The sequence below is a fragment of the Chamaea fasciata genome, unplaced genomic scaffold (assembly GCF_029207755.1).
Source record: "Chamaea fasciata isolate MVZ Bird 193981 ecotype frontalis unplaced genomic scaffold, bChaFas1.0.hap1 SCAF_1, whole genome shotgun sequence".
In the NCBI taxonomy this organism is placed as follows: Eukaryota; Metazoa; Chordata; class Aves; order Passeriformes; family Sylviidae; genus Chamaea; species Chamaea fasciata.
The window spans coordinates 129,896,274-129,913,445 of record NW_027094086.1 but is presented as its reverse complement, the minus strand read 5'-3'; the positions used below and the strand labels follow the sequence as shown (position 1 = coordinate 129,913,445).

The 17,172-nt window shown below is 43.3% G+C and overlaps 1 protein-coding gene across 6 annotated transcripts in view; it reads right to left on the bottom strand.

Moving 5' to 3' along the window:
- Positions 1–15,281, bottom strand: part of LOC136297565 (cyclin-dependent kinase 6) — a 155,605-nt gene extending 140,324 nt beyond the window's left edge. For 2 of the 6 annotated variants that reach the window (XM_066197556.1, XM_066197575.1), the window contains exons 1-2: positions 14,485–15,201; positions 11,829–12,315 (exon numbers count right to left, since the gene is read on the bottom strand). In XM_066197556.1, coding sequence (XP_066053653.1) covers positions 11,829–12,061 — 233 coding nt within the window. In that variant the 5' untranslated portion in view covers positions 12,062–12,315; positions 14,485–15,201. Of the gene's footprint in view, positions 1–11,828; positions 12,316–14,484 lie in introns of all 6 variants that reach the window. The other 4 variants (XM_066197547.1, XM_066197566.1, XM_066197582.1 and 1 more) reach the window with 3 other exon arrangements.
- Between the last annotated feature and the right edge of the window lie 1,891 nt (positions 15,282–17,172).

The window sequence follows — 17,172 nt, the reverse complement described above, 5'->3', positions numbered from 1 at the left end:
CCATAAAAAGGGTGAAGAAAGTCTGTTGTCAGCCTTGAAATCTTCCATTCCTTCAGTTTAAGAGTTTAAACTCCCATTCCAGAGTTTAAGAATCCAACACTCTTAAACTGTTCTGCTGTATCTAGCATCCAGGAAGAAGATATAGAACAAAAGAGCAGTCAGGATTTCAGTGACTGGACAGAGCATGGTGTCAGGGAATGATGTATGACCCAAGTGAGAAAAACTGTGCTGTTATAACTCTCTATTTAAGTATCTATCATTTCAAAACTAAGCCTTTTCATATCATTCCTCTTGACTGCTGAATTTTTGATTACTTTTTGCTTCTTAATCTCTCTTTTCTAAAGCCCGCTGTTACTGTGCCAAGTTTGAGAACCATCCCTTTTCCAAAAATGTCAGATTTAAGGGTTGTGGCCACTATGACTGTGTCGTGACTATCAGAATTTCTTAAATCAGCTATTGCAAGTTATTTCAGGCTATGCAGAGAATGATCTCTCTTTTTTGTACTCCAGGAAGAGCTACAACATTGATTGTATCTCTACGTTTTGTCTTTAAACCTTGTCTACCTGTCTTTATACTTTGTCTACAATGAACAGTGGTTAAATCATGCTTTATGAGTATCTCTGTGAACTTCATTTGCTTTACAGCTTCTTCCAGAATCATAGGCTTAATATCCTTTTGTTGATGTACAGGACAGCAAAAGATTACCTGCTTTTCATGACTTCAGATTTGCTTCTGCAGAATAGTCTCGTTCACTCTCAACTTTGGGTTATAGGAAACCAAGCAGTCTTTGGACTGAATTTTCATACAGACATCACAATATCCTTTTGATTAGAGATATTCCAATATACTTTAAATGTCTTCTAAGAAAACTCCCTCATCAGTGTCATTCACCTGTCTGCCATTTATCTATATCCACAAACCTATCATTTTTAGTCCAACAGATTACCTGTCTCTTCTGTGCAAATCCTAACTGTTCTTGTACTGCCATGATCCTCAGTTCCAGTCTCATTTGTTTGATTTTTTTCACTTCTGCACAGATATTTGCTTCTGAAATATCTGACATCTCTAAACAATGTTTTAATCTGACCAAATAAAATTTAAAATAAATAAAACCTTGAGTTCTTAAGAATAGAGACAATATGAATAATAAGCAACAGAGAATTAAGAAATGCCAGGTAACACTTTTTTTGTTTTAAATGATGGTACAAACATAAAGGCAGTATTATGAATGGGATTCTATAGAATGAAGAGATACAGGCGCTCAGTTCTGCAGAATTATCAACTTGTCTGGGTCCTGCCTTGAGTTCAATGAGATATTATTCTAATTTTCAGACTATAGTAATGAATTTCAACGTGTCTCGATATGGGTATTATTGCTTTGATCAAAACTTGTTGCTCAGCATTTTATAAAAAGCAGAGATAAACAGTGAGGCAACAAATTGATTTGAGATGTCTGTGAGGAAACCACAAAGATCAGTGGGTAGGCCTATCTCCATTAACAATCTAGAAGGTTATCTAAGGATAAAAAACACACTAATTAAAGTGCAGATGTTGCCTAATCTGGATGTCATAAAAGTTCACGAATACAAAGTATGCTGATAGATAAAGTTGGCAAAACAAGATTCACTTTATAATCTACTTCCCAGCACAGAGAAGTAATACAGGTCATTGACTTTCACTGTCCTGAAGGAACCTGGAAATCAGTAACAAAGGTTCTAGAGCTGTGTTAGTAGTAACATTAGACATAAATCTCAATACTGTACAGCAAAGTCGCTAACTCCGGCTCTTAGAAGCATTTGCACTAGAAGCATTTGCCCTTGAAGAAAGGAGATGTACACTGCACTGAAATGACTGTATCTGTGATGCAACCTGAAGTCCAAGAGATAACATTGCACACGATGCTTAGATGACAACACAACAGGCATCAAGTATTTCAGAGGATACATACTGAGTTAGAGAGGAATTATTTGTGGTGCAAAAAGGGAGCATAATTAGCAGTGAAACAGGTCAACAGAAATGCTAAATCTACTTCAGTGAAAAACCTAATTAATTTTTATACCCCAGTTGGGTGAACTCAATAGTTGCAGCATCTGAACTCTAAACGGTGAAGTCTCAAACATGCATGCTTTATAGGACACCTCTGCACAGTCTGCCTGTGCTAATGCATTTTCGTTCATCTTAACTTTAGGACATTATGATTTGAACAATCAAAGCTGTCTGAATCAGTGTAGCTCTTTCAATTCCCCAGCGGAAACTCAAGCCCTGAATCTGCAACTCGAGTCCTGGATTAGCTGGAAGTTGTGTATGCAATTCTGCCATTAGAAGTAAGTGTTAGGCTGATGACAGAGATGAACAGTTAACCATGCATATTGCTTTTCAGAACATAATGGAAGAAGCAGCAGAAACTCTTCCTTCAGCTGTAATCCTCTGATTAAAATATTGTATATATGATGATGCACTACCAAAAAATAAGGGCTTTTAAATAACTGTATTTTCTAGAGAACACCAGCTGCCTACAATTTATTGAATGTCTGCCATTTATTATGAGACATATTTATATTCTAGACAGCCACAAGAGTTTTTCTAGCAAAATTATGTGATCATCAGTGAGAAAAACTGAAAAGCAAAATCATACGGAATACATAGTACTGTGAATCTTAAGTGTCTAATTTGATCTTTAATATGCAACATTAAAAAAAACACCCTAATATATTTATATGATGAAGAAAGGGATAGAAAACCAAAACTTCACAAAAGAAAGTGGGAATTATACTGAGACTTACTAAAAGGGATTAAATTTTAACTTGGATATAATGTATCTATGAGAAGCCCGACATATTTCTACTTATATTTTGGATTTTATTACAACTTTATTCAAAATACTGTTGCTAGGCATGTTTTAAATCTGTTGTAAATGTAAGGCTTTCATATTCTGTGCATGTTTTTAGTATCATGATGTTTTTAAAAAACATATTATTCTGTATTTCTGTGCATTAAACACTTCCAATTTATTTTGTAGAAAAGGAATTCAATTTCCTGTCACAATGAAGGAAAAGTTTAATGTGACATTCAATGGCTTCACAGCCCTCCCTTTTTATTGGGAAAGAGCAGAGCACGCAAGGTCCTCTAAGGTTGTTTCACTTCAGCAGTAGCTGTGTATCCAAACGAGTCCTCCCCCAAACATCTAAGCACAGTCAGTACATTCCCAACTCCTACAGCCAAGTTAAAGTGAAAACGGTCTTAGTTCAGTAATGATTGAGGTGGTTTGCTCTAATCAAATTAAACCAGCCAAATGTTCTTTTCAAAGGTAACTGTCTACTCTGCAGCTGTATGCAAAATACCACATCAAATGTGGAAAAAAAAAGTGATAGAATTCTATCCTTACAGTAGAGCCCTGGCTCCACAGATGAAGAGAAACAAAAGCACTAGTGCAGCTAGGAATTACGATCACAGAAAGCTCCCAGAAATATGCTAACTTAAGAAACAGTGAACAAAGTACTGAAATTTCCAGTTTATAATTAATTGATTTCAGGGAAAAGGGAGTTCTCTGGCATTGTTAAACAGCAATTTATCACACTGACCACACTTCAAATAGATATTAAAAGACTAGCCAAAGTTTCACATAAAAGAGAGAAAAAGAAAATCACACAGGCTTTTCCACTCTATTTCTCACTTCATTTCTCTGTTTCTATCAAAATATGTAATATTCTGCACTGACTAATGTTTCAAAAGTCCAAACTCAATAGGTTTCACTTAAACTCAGTATGATTCATCCATACTAGAACTGAGTTTTCAGTCATTAAACACGGGAAATTCCTGTAAAGATGAATTCATGTCTGAATTAGTTTTTTATTTTCTTTTATTAAGAGAAGATCAGTCCCCTGTTAATGATAATCCAGAGGAATAAGCAGTCAGTGTTGGTATGAGCCCCTTTAAAACAGTACAGAACTTTTTGCTAAGCTTGTAGTTTGTTTGCTAGGTATGTCATAGGGAATCCACCCAAGGACAACTCTACCAATACCAACAAATTGGCACACTCTGTAATGAAGTGTGTGAAACATTCACCTTGTCCTAAAAACCATGTGAGATACTTCAGAGAATAAAAAACCATCTTCTGAAACCCTAAAAAGACACCCAAAGCATCATATGGAAGAGTTTCTTACTATTCATATAAAATATTTTTTATTCTGCCTAAAGAAAATACAACTGTGTTGCTAGAAATTTAAGGTCTGATTTTAAAGGGATTATTTAGCAGACTATTTCCTTTTTTTCCTAATGATGGAACAAAAGATCAAAGGTAAAGGGTAAATAAATAAATATAGAAATCAATACAATAATTTGGATGCAATGAGGTATTTTGAAAAGAATTCGGAAATCAACAGTCACATTTCCACTCTTTGACAATCATCTCATCAAAAGCTTCCCAAATGGCAGTTTCCCAAATGGAAAATGTCAAAGGACCCGATGGAAAAAAACACTCATTGGAAAATTGTGAAGTGGTTTATTTATTAAATACAAATTCTTTAGAGTGCAAAGGTGTACCTGCTCAATAATCGTGCCTGCATAATTAGAAGTATTTTTCAGAATACAAGAAGATATGAAGAATAGGTATAAGTGGAGAAATCTTCTCTTTTGAAAAAAACCCCACAATTCAGTTATTTATGTACATGGGCACACTTACCTTCTGATAATTTGTTAGATCATTAAGAATCAACTTGTTCAGCAATACTAGAAAATGACTAGACTTCATACCAAGCAAACTAAATCCTCAGTATGCAGCAAAGTTAAGGAATGAACTGCAATTTCTATTTTGTTCACTGTTTCAAAACTTTATGGAAAAATTTTAAAACTTCAGAACTAAATTACATCACTTAAGAATTATTACAATGACAAATAATCACCCTTGATGTCAAATTTGTTACTATTCTGTCAGGATAGCTATACTACTTATTTTGCATGATTTGTTTTAACTTTTAATAGAAATATTCTCTAGAAATAAGGCTGTAATCCAATACATGAATAAGAATCAGTATCTATGATACATATTCTGATGTATATTGTCCCTGAGCTCTGTCCAGAAAGACATTTTAAAATTCGGTGTATTCTTAGTATTATAGCTATTTCTATTTGATAATGCTCTTAGACCTGTGCTAAGCTTCAAACAATGGCTTAAATCCCACCAAGCCCACCTGAGTGACTTAGTCAGTGCTTTGCTATGTCACAGATACCAGGTCCAGCCCCCTTCTCTTATAAACCCTGGCAAAGCAAGCAACTTCTCTTCTCCCTGCCCTGTTCCATACTTCAGCCAGAAGTGAGTACCATGAAGCAAACTGGAAAGTCTCAATGAATCTACCCTGGCCCCTGTCTGTAAGTGTGGGCTACCCACTCTCCTGGCATCTAAAGCTTTTCAAGGAAAGGCTGAGTTTTGAATCCTGGACCCCACTCCATTCCCTCGCCTGGATGGCACAGCCTGCCATCACCAATGGTTGTGGTTAAAGAAATAGGTTTTCCATTCCAGGCAGGACCCAGCAAGGCTAAATTTCTTCAAGAACAGCACAGACAACCATCCACAGATTTAAAGAAGGAAGGGAACACTAGACATAATCTAAAATGACTAACATTTACTCATACAAAGACTGGAAACGTGTTTTTTGTAAAAAAACTAGATTTAGAATGAGATAAAATACTTTTTTAAATGGTCTTGTACTCACTCCAGAAACTGAGTTTCCTAAGACTCAGAAGTCTATTCCATACTCAACCATTCCTTCCTGACGTGTTCTTACCTTGTCCTGTTTCTGCCAGATCACATATTAAAACTAAATCATCACATCCATAACTAACAAACAGTTCATATGACTGGCAAGAATATCCTTGTTTTCCCTGCACATGGTCATTCTGTGTACTGTAAGGTTGCAAAGAGATGATGACAGGTCAGCATTCATGTCCCCCCTGCCCAATGTTCTCCGACAACAAATTTCTCCAAGTGCTACATGCCCTGGTGAGTGGCAACCACATCATTCCCCTTTGCCCTCCAGCCATCAGAGAAGCCAGTATTTCCAGGCAGGCAGTCCCTTCCTCCCCAAGACCTTTGCAGTGTCCCTCGCAGGGGCCAGTCAGTGCAGGGATGATCTCCCTTGCCTTCTGACCAGAACTGCTCTATAGCCTGGAAATGCCTTTCCCTCGCCAAGGCACTTCCTGTCTTCACATCTGCCTTGAAGACCATCCTGTTTGTGTGAGACTTAATCTGACTCTGAAGCTCATTCAGTTTTTCCTTCCCATTACTCATCCACCATTTCTACCTCAGCTGAGATTCATCTGCCACACAAATACTTGGCAAGGTCCAAGTTCAGTTTCTTCTGCTGCACTCCATCTCTCTATCTTATTTTACTCTTTCTGTATGCAAGACAATCTTTCTCACTAGCAATACAAAGATCATCATTTCTTTGTCTCTAGGGGCTTGCCAGATGCCATATCAAGTGATAAATAAATTGTATCGCACAATACAGCACACTGTGCAAGAATGATCTCATAGACTAGAAGTTTAACATTAGCTTGGCAGAAAAAAGAAGGAAGGAAGCAGAATTCACTAGAGACAAACACCCCCTAAAATAGAAATGTTTCACTTGACAGGATGGAACATCTCAATAATTTTGAGAAAATCATCCTTTCAACTTATTAACAGTACAGTAATAAAGCCAGAAGCCAACATCAGCATCACCAAAAATTAGAAAGAGAAATAAAATTAGCTACTGCCTTTTGAATTTTTTCTCCTCTATGCTTCCCCATCATTTCAGTTTAACAAAAAGAAAAAAGCAAAACAAATATATGTTCAAATTGTCTTGCAAAAGGTTAACTAGGTATGGATGATCTGCTGCAGCTATGTTCTGAATGCTCTATCAGGTTAGACAGTGAACCTCAAGACACTTATAAAAAGACCTTCTAACACAGAAATTTTAAGTACCAAGCCATTTATCCACTTCTGGGACCTCTGAGCAAGGTCAAGCAAGTGCTGGTCTTTATGGCAGCACAGGCAGGGATGGGAGAGTGACGTGTGTACCAGCCTCTCCCCCCAACACTCACATGGCCTTGCCAAGACAATCACTTGATGGACTCCACCAAGTGCTCAAGTGCAAACCAAGACACAACAGCATGGACCACTGGACTGCAAAAGCAGGGAAAAAGCAGCACGACACGACTGCTGTACCACAGAGAGCAGTTTACAATGCCATTTATAGTTCAATGGGTATAAAATAACATAAAAACTTGAACATGGCCTAACTGTGCAAGCAGTCATAATTACTGTGCTCCCCTGCACTGATTTGTATGCAAAAAAAGAATGAGCAATAGATTTAGACTTCCAGCTAAGTGGATCACAGCGGATCACTCTGTTGAACTTAAGTCAGTTAGCTGGGGCATATATTCTGCAACGTAACAGGAAGGAGATAATAAAGATTTTTAATTCTCCCATGGTTATGATCACTTTGAATGGCAAGATCTCTGACACCTTTGAAATAACAACCTAGATTAGATTATACTTTAATAGGTCATATTCAATACAATTTTGGTTATTTTAAAATTGAATAGTTACTAATCCATGAAAATACTAAAGAAGCTGTATTTATAAAAGAAAAGTTATGAGATAAGAAGCAAAATTATATAGTTTTGCATTTTGTTCCATCTGCTTAAGGTTCAACGTTATTAAAAACTGTTAAATATAAATATAATAGAAAACAAGTATGCCAAGAACTACAGTAGTCTGTCTTGCATATCACCATCCCAGAGTGCAAATTCACAGTTTGATGATGATTAAGGTTTGGGGAAAATTATTCATCTGATTACCAGCAGGAGAGAGATAAAATGAATGCAAGATACAGCTGAATTTAGCATTATAATCACAAGACGCATTTTTACAGATATCTTGCAGCAGGGTTTTACACACAGGAATTTCCTGAATCTAATAGGTCATCTATTCCTGGCAAAGTCGGTTCTTTATCTACATATATTTCATTTTTTCCAACCAGAACAGCACTAAGCTATGTAAGTGCTCGACCAACTTTTGTCAGATTTACCTCCTGTATGTATTGAAGTTTTATTAAAGCATTACATCTTATTATCTGAAAGGTGAGCTAGAGGAGCCCCTTGATCATCCTATCAGCTACAAGGGACTTTTCCAAGCCCACAACACAGCTATTTTCAGCTTGATTCACAGTAAGTTTTACTTTTGAAGATTCTATTTTTAACTTTGTTTTGTAAAAATAAACAGAATAGAGTAAGGTGTCCTGGCAGAGAGGAGCTATATAAAAAGGGCAAATGTGAACACAAAAGGATTTTAAGCAAACAGCAATTATCTTAACTGCCTTTTTCCCATGCCTATCTATACACCATTCTTAACAGTCTTAGAAAGTTTTAGATCAGTCCTCCTGATTTCCATTACAGTACAGAGATTTTCATTACTATCAGTGTTCTGATGAAGATTTTATTTCCCTTTGGTTCTTTTCTTGCACCCTGTGTTGCTTTCTTCTGCAGTGAAGTCTTACCTAATTTCATAATCTATCTCTGTCAAAGCAACTGTGCTGCGAAAAATGCATCTCTTCATTGTACAAATATGGAAATTACAGACTTGGAACAAAGGAACACAAAACAAAGCTCTCATAATCAGCAAGCAGTAGCATGGAAAAACATGATAAATATACTTAAATTTATTCTGTGCTATCTCTCCCTGATGGAGAAAATTCTCTTCCAACCCTAGTGCCAAGCACTGGAAGCCAATTCGGCCCTAACTATTTCCCCGAGGAAGTGAATCTATAACTGTTTAAGACCAACCTGGGCTGGAGTAGCAACGCTAGTGTTGAATCCTGGTTCTATGACCAGCAAAGCCACAGAGCTCTACCTATGCCTAGAAAGTACTGGGTCTTTCCTTAGCAAACTGTTCTTCACATGTAGCACCACTTCATGGCAAAAGAGAACTCCTGGGCTGTTGAGACACTTACTGCACTCTCTGGAGAAGCCCAGAGCTCCCTTCTGAATTGAAAATGACACTCAGGCTAAGTCAATGTGGCCTGTGATCTCTGTTGTCAGCTGATGCCAGAGTACCACAGTGGAGCACAAGGCCTGTGCAGCTCATCCGTACAAAGTCTGACTAAATTTCGACTCACTGAATGGCTGCTGGTTTGCATTGAGCAACTCATGGATCACACATGCCACTACTCAGAGGTAACACATACAACACAGTATTTGTAGTTCCAACATAGTTCTCTCAATAGTTGCTTGTAATACTCAGAAAAAAACTAGATGTCCCCTCAAAATCAAAAATATTTGGTATAAAGTGTTTGTGCTGTTATCCCAGTGCTGTGAAAACAATGTACATTTTAATCCAGTATGCAGACAATGCATTTGGAATAGTTTTTATTTATTAGCCTGGCCATGATAGCAGTTTCCAGAATGCATGCCCAAACAATTAAAATATTTTGAGCATAATATGTTCAATAAGTAAGTACAATTAGATCAGCTGCTTAAAATTGCAGAACTTCTTTCATAGTATTTCCTTTTCTGAGTATATTTACATAATACAAAAACAGATGTTTGATTTCAATAAACTGCAAACTTTTCTACTATATTTTGTAACAGAGTTGGGACATTTAAATGTTTTCAAATGATTTTTCCTTTTGAAGACCATGATTCTGGTCACTCCAGCGGGCTCCTTATGTGCTCTACAGATTAAAAATATGGACAAAAGAATGAGTTTTTGAATAGCATTCCTCACATTTTAGAAGAGAGAATGTTTGGAATTGCTTATCTTCTGGCTTTTTGTGGAAAAAGGTGTGTAACCAAAGTCCCAGGCACCCTGATGTATTACCAACCAGGCCCTGTGTCTGAAATGCTGCTTATTGCAAAAAGGTACAGGCTTCCCAACACCACTATGAGGACCTGGAACACACATGCACAGATTTTTATATTGAAATTACATTATCATATTGCTGGTTGAAATACTCACTGCTTTGCAGAGAATTAGTTTTCATTCAAGCCTGTAAAAATATTTGAAGCTTCGATGTATTTATACAATGCTCTGTTGACATTCAACTGCACTTAAATCAAGCAAAAGAAGCCTGCAGTCACATAGTTAGTTCATCAAACACAAGAACTGTATTTCTCATTATTTAGCTGCATTCAAGATTAGAAAGCCCTTAAAAAGGTCTTTTATATCAAATGAAAAGATGTCAATGGTAGAAAAATTCTTAAATATTATGTTCAATTATTCCCAAACAGGATTTAGCTTTCAAATATATAAATGCCTAAACCTGGACAACTAAATCCTCATTTTCTCCCATAAATGAATGGGCTGCATTTCAAAGATTTCGACAGCTCCCAATTATCCCTCTACTGCCAAGGAAGAACTTTGTGTGTGCTCCTCTAAACGAAGCCACTTGATACAGTGATCAAACACGATGCCTACTTCTGAAGTATACTGACTAAGCCTCTGGCATTATTAGGTGCCAGCCAAAATAATGGTTATTAACTGAATTGTGGATTTGCTTGATGGGAAATGGAAGTGTGAGCTGCAGCCTGTATGTGTCCCACTGAAGTGACACTGATGACATACACTCCATGACCAGCATCTCAGAATACATATGCTTTGTCTATTCAGTTTTGACATAAAGGAGACTGTCACATTACACTGCCTTGAAATGAACAAAAGTTAATTCATCTCTCCAACTGACTTTTGTAATTTAAATATTATTCTTCTGTCTCATCTTTCCTCCTGGACCTAATAAACACCTCCTGATCTCGGACCCTACAAAAAAGGATGATTGCATGTGCAAGGCATTTTGAAATTCACCTGTAAGTTCAGAGTGTCTATTTCCCTAAGACTGAAAGAGTCTTGGTGTTAGTGAAGTACAAAAATGTTTTCCTTCTGCTGTGCAATATGTGCCTAAGTAACACAAAGAATGGGAAATACCCTTGCTAATATAGCACCACCAGCAAGATGCTGACCAGTTTCAATCCGGGTATCTGCAAAGTGAAACTTACTTCTTGAAGCTCATAATTTTCATAAAAGACCCTCAAAGGCTACTGAAGCTTTCTAGCTACAGAAAAATGTAAGAGGTTACAATAGGGCTAGCCTTATCATTGAGAGCACAGGCCATTTATCCAGAATTTACGCCATTGACACAACTGAAAGGACATCCTGGGACCACTGCCACCATTTTGCGAGCAAGGTCTGACACCTGCACTTTTGCCCTCTTGGTAGCACACATCAGCAGCTCGTGGTGAAAATTAGTACCAAACAGTACTCAACCATAAGGCTGCCTGGAAAGCTTTAAGTCTTAAGCCATTGCTTCTCTTTAACATGATAATATATAGCTCTCTATAAAAGCATCTAAAAAGGCAGAATGCACATTCCACTACTGCTCTTATTCTTGCTATTTCTATAATGAACAGAGCTGCTAAAAAACAGCTGCAGCTAGCAGTACTAATAGTTCAGACAAAACCAGGGAGAGGTTGGGGTTTTTTTCATTTTCTCTCATGCCTGAGGAAATAGTATATATATGGCTCCTTGCCCATCCATTCCAACACTTAAATCACACACCTATGCCTCTGGAGATGGGTGTTTGTGTGTGTGGGAGGCAATGCACAGGGATGAGGTGAGGTCTGGCAGGCAGCACCACGGCCTGTAGAAACCTCAAACCACACTTCATGCACACAGTTTAGTGCTCACTTCAGCCACAAACCCAAACTAGTGTCCATTCCATTTATGGCCCCAAACTCTTACGCAATTCATGTACTAAACCCAGGCCCCATTGATCAGGACAGTGGCCCCACTTCCTCACCTGACCACGTTGGGGTGTTCAAACGTCTCCAGGTGCCTCAGAACTGCCACCTCTCGGATAGTGGACAGCGGCATCCCCTCCTCGCTGGTCTGCACCCGTACCCGCTTCAGCGCAACAAAGCGACCTCCGTTCTTCAAGTCTCGGGCTTTGAACACCTTCCCGTAGGCTCCTTCCCCAATCTCAGCCACACATTCATACTGCTGGTCAGCCAGGTTTGTGCTGTCCTTATCCATGCTGGCACCAGTCCTCTTCCTCCTCTCCGAGTGCCTCGAGGCAGCTCTCAGTCTCACTTACTTTCTGAAAACCAGTACTTTGCTTGGGTGCAGACAGGCCACCCACTTGGTACCTGTGCCAGAGAGGCCGTAGGAAGCTCTTGCCCTCCTGTTCTCGTTCCTTTTCTGTACTGGCCACAATGTCCCTCCTCTTTCGGCCACCAGGAATTATCATACAGTCTTTGGGAGCATTGCCTGTGTAAAGCCAAACAAATCTGAGGACAAACCAAGCAAGAAAAGTGAGTTTAGTTTACTTCATGACTTTGCGTTGTTCAAAACCTGCTAAAATTAAGCTAATACAGTAGATAGCTTTATGCGAAGCAAAATCGTGGCGAAAGGAAGATGTGAACCATGAGGGTGACATATGTATCAACATCCCGGAGTGGCTGATACACTACAAAGTTATCACGCTTTGTGCAGAAGGCCGGGCACTCGGCTACAGAGCAACAGCATGCTGAGGGTTCTACTGAGAATGGCCTAAAGATGATGACCCCGTGACACATGCGTGATGGGGAGGTAACTATGCACTTGTGAGAGGAAGTGTACATCCAAGAACTTATGTCAGGATTTCAGGACTCAAAATTTTCTTCACTGAACATGGTGGCGTCCTGGATATGTATATTGCTATTATTATTGTCACTTGCTTGTAAATAATAGCAATTGGAGGTTTCTGCCTTGGTCTGCGCTCTCCTGTGCAAAGCCCTTCATGAAAAGATCACGACCACATCGCAAGAAACAAAGCGCCTATGGAGCGGTGAAATACATGCATATTTAGATGACACTAACAGGTTATGAAGCATTATGTGCTGAAGTAAATTCAGAAATATGCACTTCAGCAAATTCATTAACAAGCACGGGTGTTGGCTGTGGATACTGCTACATGTGTCACTGGCTACTCTTTGCAAAGCAGCATGGTCAAAGATGTCTTCAGGAACAGCATGCTCTGCAGCAGAATGCATGAGGCTGGAGAGCAGAAACACTTCCTTCTGCATCCAGTTTCATCCACTTTCTGCAGGACTGGGCAAATCCTCTCCCCTCACAAAGCTCCACATCAATTCCTCCCTTTCCCCTGACCCTTTTATCACAGCAATACAGTGATCTCCAGGACTGTAGCCCTCTCCTACACCACATTTTTGCCGTGCTAGAATGAATGAGTCCCAGATAGGTGAGTCGGGGATTCCGACTTACTTAAGCGGAATTCAAGCACAAAGCTCCAGGGCTACTCCGCAGCGTAGATGAAAATCGCAATCTGAAGGAAACCTGCGCCCACTGCTCATCCCTTCTCCTCGGCTGCAGCCAGAGGCGGCTCCCTGCCTCGCCGGCTTCAGTCCCCAGCACAGCTGCCAACGCACCGCCCCAGCCACCGGGCAGCCCTGCCTCCCCCGCCTGCAGCATCACTGGGCGACAAGGAGCGCGGGCCGCCCCGAGCCCGGTGTGCAGGGGATCCCCTGCCCGAGTCCGGTGTGGGGGGGATCCCCTGCCCGAGCCCGGTGTGCGGGGGATCCCCTGCCCGAGCCCGGTGTGCGGGGGATCCCCTGCCCGTGCCCGGTGTGGGGGGGATCCCCTGCCCGAGCCCGGTGTGCGGGGGATCCCCTGCCCGAGCCCGGTGTGCGGGGGGATCCCCTGCCCGAGCCCGGTGTGCGGGGGTTCCCCTGCCCGCCCCGAGCCCCCGGCGCGGCCGCCCGCGCCCCCTCCCGCCCCACGCCGCGGGCAGGGCGCCCCCGAGCGGCGGGTAGCGGCGCCGCGCGTGCGTGGCGGCGGGGCCGGCGGGCCTCTGCCCCGGCGCGGCCGCGTGGAAACTTACCCGTGCTCGCCCTCCCCGGACACGGCGGGGCACCGGGGCTGCCCCCGGCCGCCGCTGCCCCCGCCGCGCCGCCGAGCTCCCCTCCGCGGGCGCCCCGCAGGCGGCGGGGGTTGGCGGCGGGGGGACACGCGGGGAGCCGCGTCCCCGCGCTTCCTCTCAGCGGACGGGGCGGGGAGGGGGGCCCGGCTCCGCTGCTCGGCAGGACGCCGAGGGAACCCCTCCGGCGGTTCCCCCTGAGGGCACCCCTTCCCCCGCGGGCCCCTCCGCGCCCCCGCACCGACCCCGAGGCGGTTGCGGTGGTACGGCGGGGAGCGCTGCCCCGGCCCGGCCGCCGAAGGGACGCGTCCGCGGTGCCGCCCGCGGGGAGGGGGGGGTGCGCGGTGTGGGCTCCGGGGCCGGGCGGGGAGGGGGCGGCGTGTGGGCCACGCCGCGGGGCCGGGTGCGCGGAGCACATGGGCGCCCCGCGTTACCTGGTGTGCGCCACGGCCGCCTGCACCGCCACCAGTTCCCCAAATAATCCTCAGCCCCGGGGGGTGGAGGGGGGGGGGAGGGAGGGGGTGAGTCCTCTTCTAACACAAACCTCCCATTGAGCGAGGCGGGGTGGAGAGCCGGCCCGGGGTCTGCCCCTTCACATGGCGATGTCTCCGGCAGGTCCCGGCAGCGGCCGCCCGGGCCACACAGGTAGCTGATCCGCGGCTCGGCCGCCCTCGGCTCGCATCTTCCTGCCGCCGCCGCCGCCGGGCTGCACCTTGGCGTAGAAAAAGCTCACACTCGTCCCCCAGCCCGCTCCTCCCGCCCCCACCCTGCCCGGGGAAAAGGAAAACGCAAAATAAAAATCGCGGCCGGCGGCCCCCGGGGAGCTGCAGCGCCACGATCGCAGCCCCGCCGGCCGCAGCCTGCGGTGCGGGGCTCGGGCACCGGCCCTCGGCGCCGCCGCTCCGCCGCTGCCCCGGCGCTGCGCTGCCGCTCCTCGCTCGCTCCCCCCGGCCTCTGTTCTGCCTGGGAGCAGCAGCAGCTTGCTGCCTTTTTTTTTTTTTTTTTTTTTTTCCCCTCTCCTCAACTTTTTTTTTTCCCTTGCTTTCCCACGCTGGCTGAATGTGACTTGACCCCGTTTCAAAAAAGTTTGACATAGTGCTTCAACATTTCCGCATTCCTCCCCGACTACAAAGGCTGCAGCCGCCTCCTTCTGCTTTCTGTCTCTGCTCTCTGTCTTCACACTCAATGAAATCCTTCATGTGCCCCTGCCAAAGGCAGCCGCATACCGCAAGGGTCGCCGCGAGCGCCGCGGCCAGGCATGGCCCGGGGCGAGCGCCCCGGGGGGTCCCGGCAGGGCCCGGCCCGGCCCCGGCCCCGGCCCGGCCCCGCCGCGCTCGGCGCTGCACGGGCGCGGGCTCAGCCGGCTGCGGCAGCACTGAGAGCCCTGACTCATTCCTAGAGCTCAGCGTGCGAGGCGCTGGGAAATAACCCTTTTGGGGTTTCGGTTTTCCCCCCACGCCTCCATCACGGGAAATAACTCTTTTTTTCCCCCCCCTCCAGAAAAACGCGAATTCTTTTGTGTCCGGTTTCCACACCCTCCCCCCCCCCCTTTTTTTTTTTCTTCTTTTTTTTTTTTTTTTAATTTGCTACTTTCCATTCACAGGCAGCGCAGAGCTCTGGCAGGAAGTAAGCGCCCATGAATGCTTTCAGGAAGCATCAAGAAACTTCATTGCTGAAGAACCCCCAATCACAGCAAAGTCTTTGCCCTGACAGAATTGCTGCTGGAGATGCACGGGGCACGGGGGCAAGGAGAGCAGGGTGTGCAAAGTAGGGTGCATGGGCAGCCCGTTTTCTGATGCAGAGAATATCCTCTATGGAGCCAATTCCCGCGAATACTGAAATTCATTGCAGGAAAAAAAAAATCACAAAACAAATACCAATCAACTCTGTCTCCATGGGGAAAAAGCATATGGCCCAGTTCTCAGTTCTCCCAGCTGGTACCCTACCCTCTAGCAGGTACCATACCCTCTAGCACATGCTCTTCTGTACCTCAAGGATGATTATGATACAGCTCCTGAACCACCTTATACACTGGCTTAACTGGGAAGGAGCAGACCCAAATCCCCTTTTACAGTGAGAAGTGTAATTTAACTAAGTGGTTTTATAACTGCTAAAAGTGTATGTCTAGAACTTGGCGCTCTACACTGATTTATAAAAACAAAAAAAAAAGATATTGTACAAATGAAAATAATATCAGAAAGAAGCTCTAATTACTCTATCTGGGCTCACAGTGCTAACCAGCATATATGAAATCCTATAGGTTAAAAAAAACTGACTTCAAAACTGACCCCAGCAATTCCACATGCCCTTCCTCTTTCTAAGAGGTTTAGAAGCAGCACCTGGAGGGCCAGCGAGGGGAAACTGGTTAAGGGCAGAAGGGAGACCCCTGATTTCCTCTAGAGAAAAGAGGAAGCTGGTACCACTCACCTTTAAGGAAAAGGCCAGTGGTATGTGAGTTTTTGCAGGAGACCATGAATACTTTTCAAGGACTTAATTTACACTCACAATATATTTTCGTTTAAATCACAGAAGTTCCTCATCAACTTCTTAAGTCCATGATTTTTTAGAAAAATATGCTGAAGTTAACAGCAAACCCCATAATATTTAAATGTAAAAGTGTCACAGATTCAAATACGCAGATCAAATATTTGTTCTTAAAAGATGTGAAAAATCACATCTCATTATAAGGTTCGTACATTCACTATCTCCCTTCATTTCCTTGTTTTTTAATATCCTATCCTTCCCTTCCCCATATATTTAGGAGCTGTAACAAGCTTGGTACAACGCCCTCCCTCCCCCCCCCCCCCCCCCCCCCCAGGTTCCAAAGGCGTTAATTGTCTCACTTTACATGCAATAGGTTTCACTTTTGGGAGGGAGAAGTGAAGCCTTGGTTACTGTCTCCCCCTGAAGATCTCTGGATCTTTAAATTGCTGTCAGGCTCTGTTAACTGTGCTGTTTGCAAGGGGGGGCTGAGGGGCACCGGGTCCTTTGGCCAGATAAATATGCAGCCTCACATTCAGAATGATGGTAGAAAAGAGATTTCTGCAGTACTCTGACATTTACCTTTGTGCTCAAATGTGCTGGTTTATCATTCTTCTATTAAACAGTGTTCAATGCAAGATCACCTTTTCATCCCAAATTCTCCAAATATTTTTGGGGAGCATATGTACTTGTTCTGTCATTTAAAAGTATTCTAGCTGCCTTTCTGTGTGATGATGTCAGGAGAGATTAC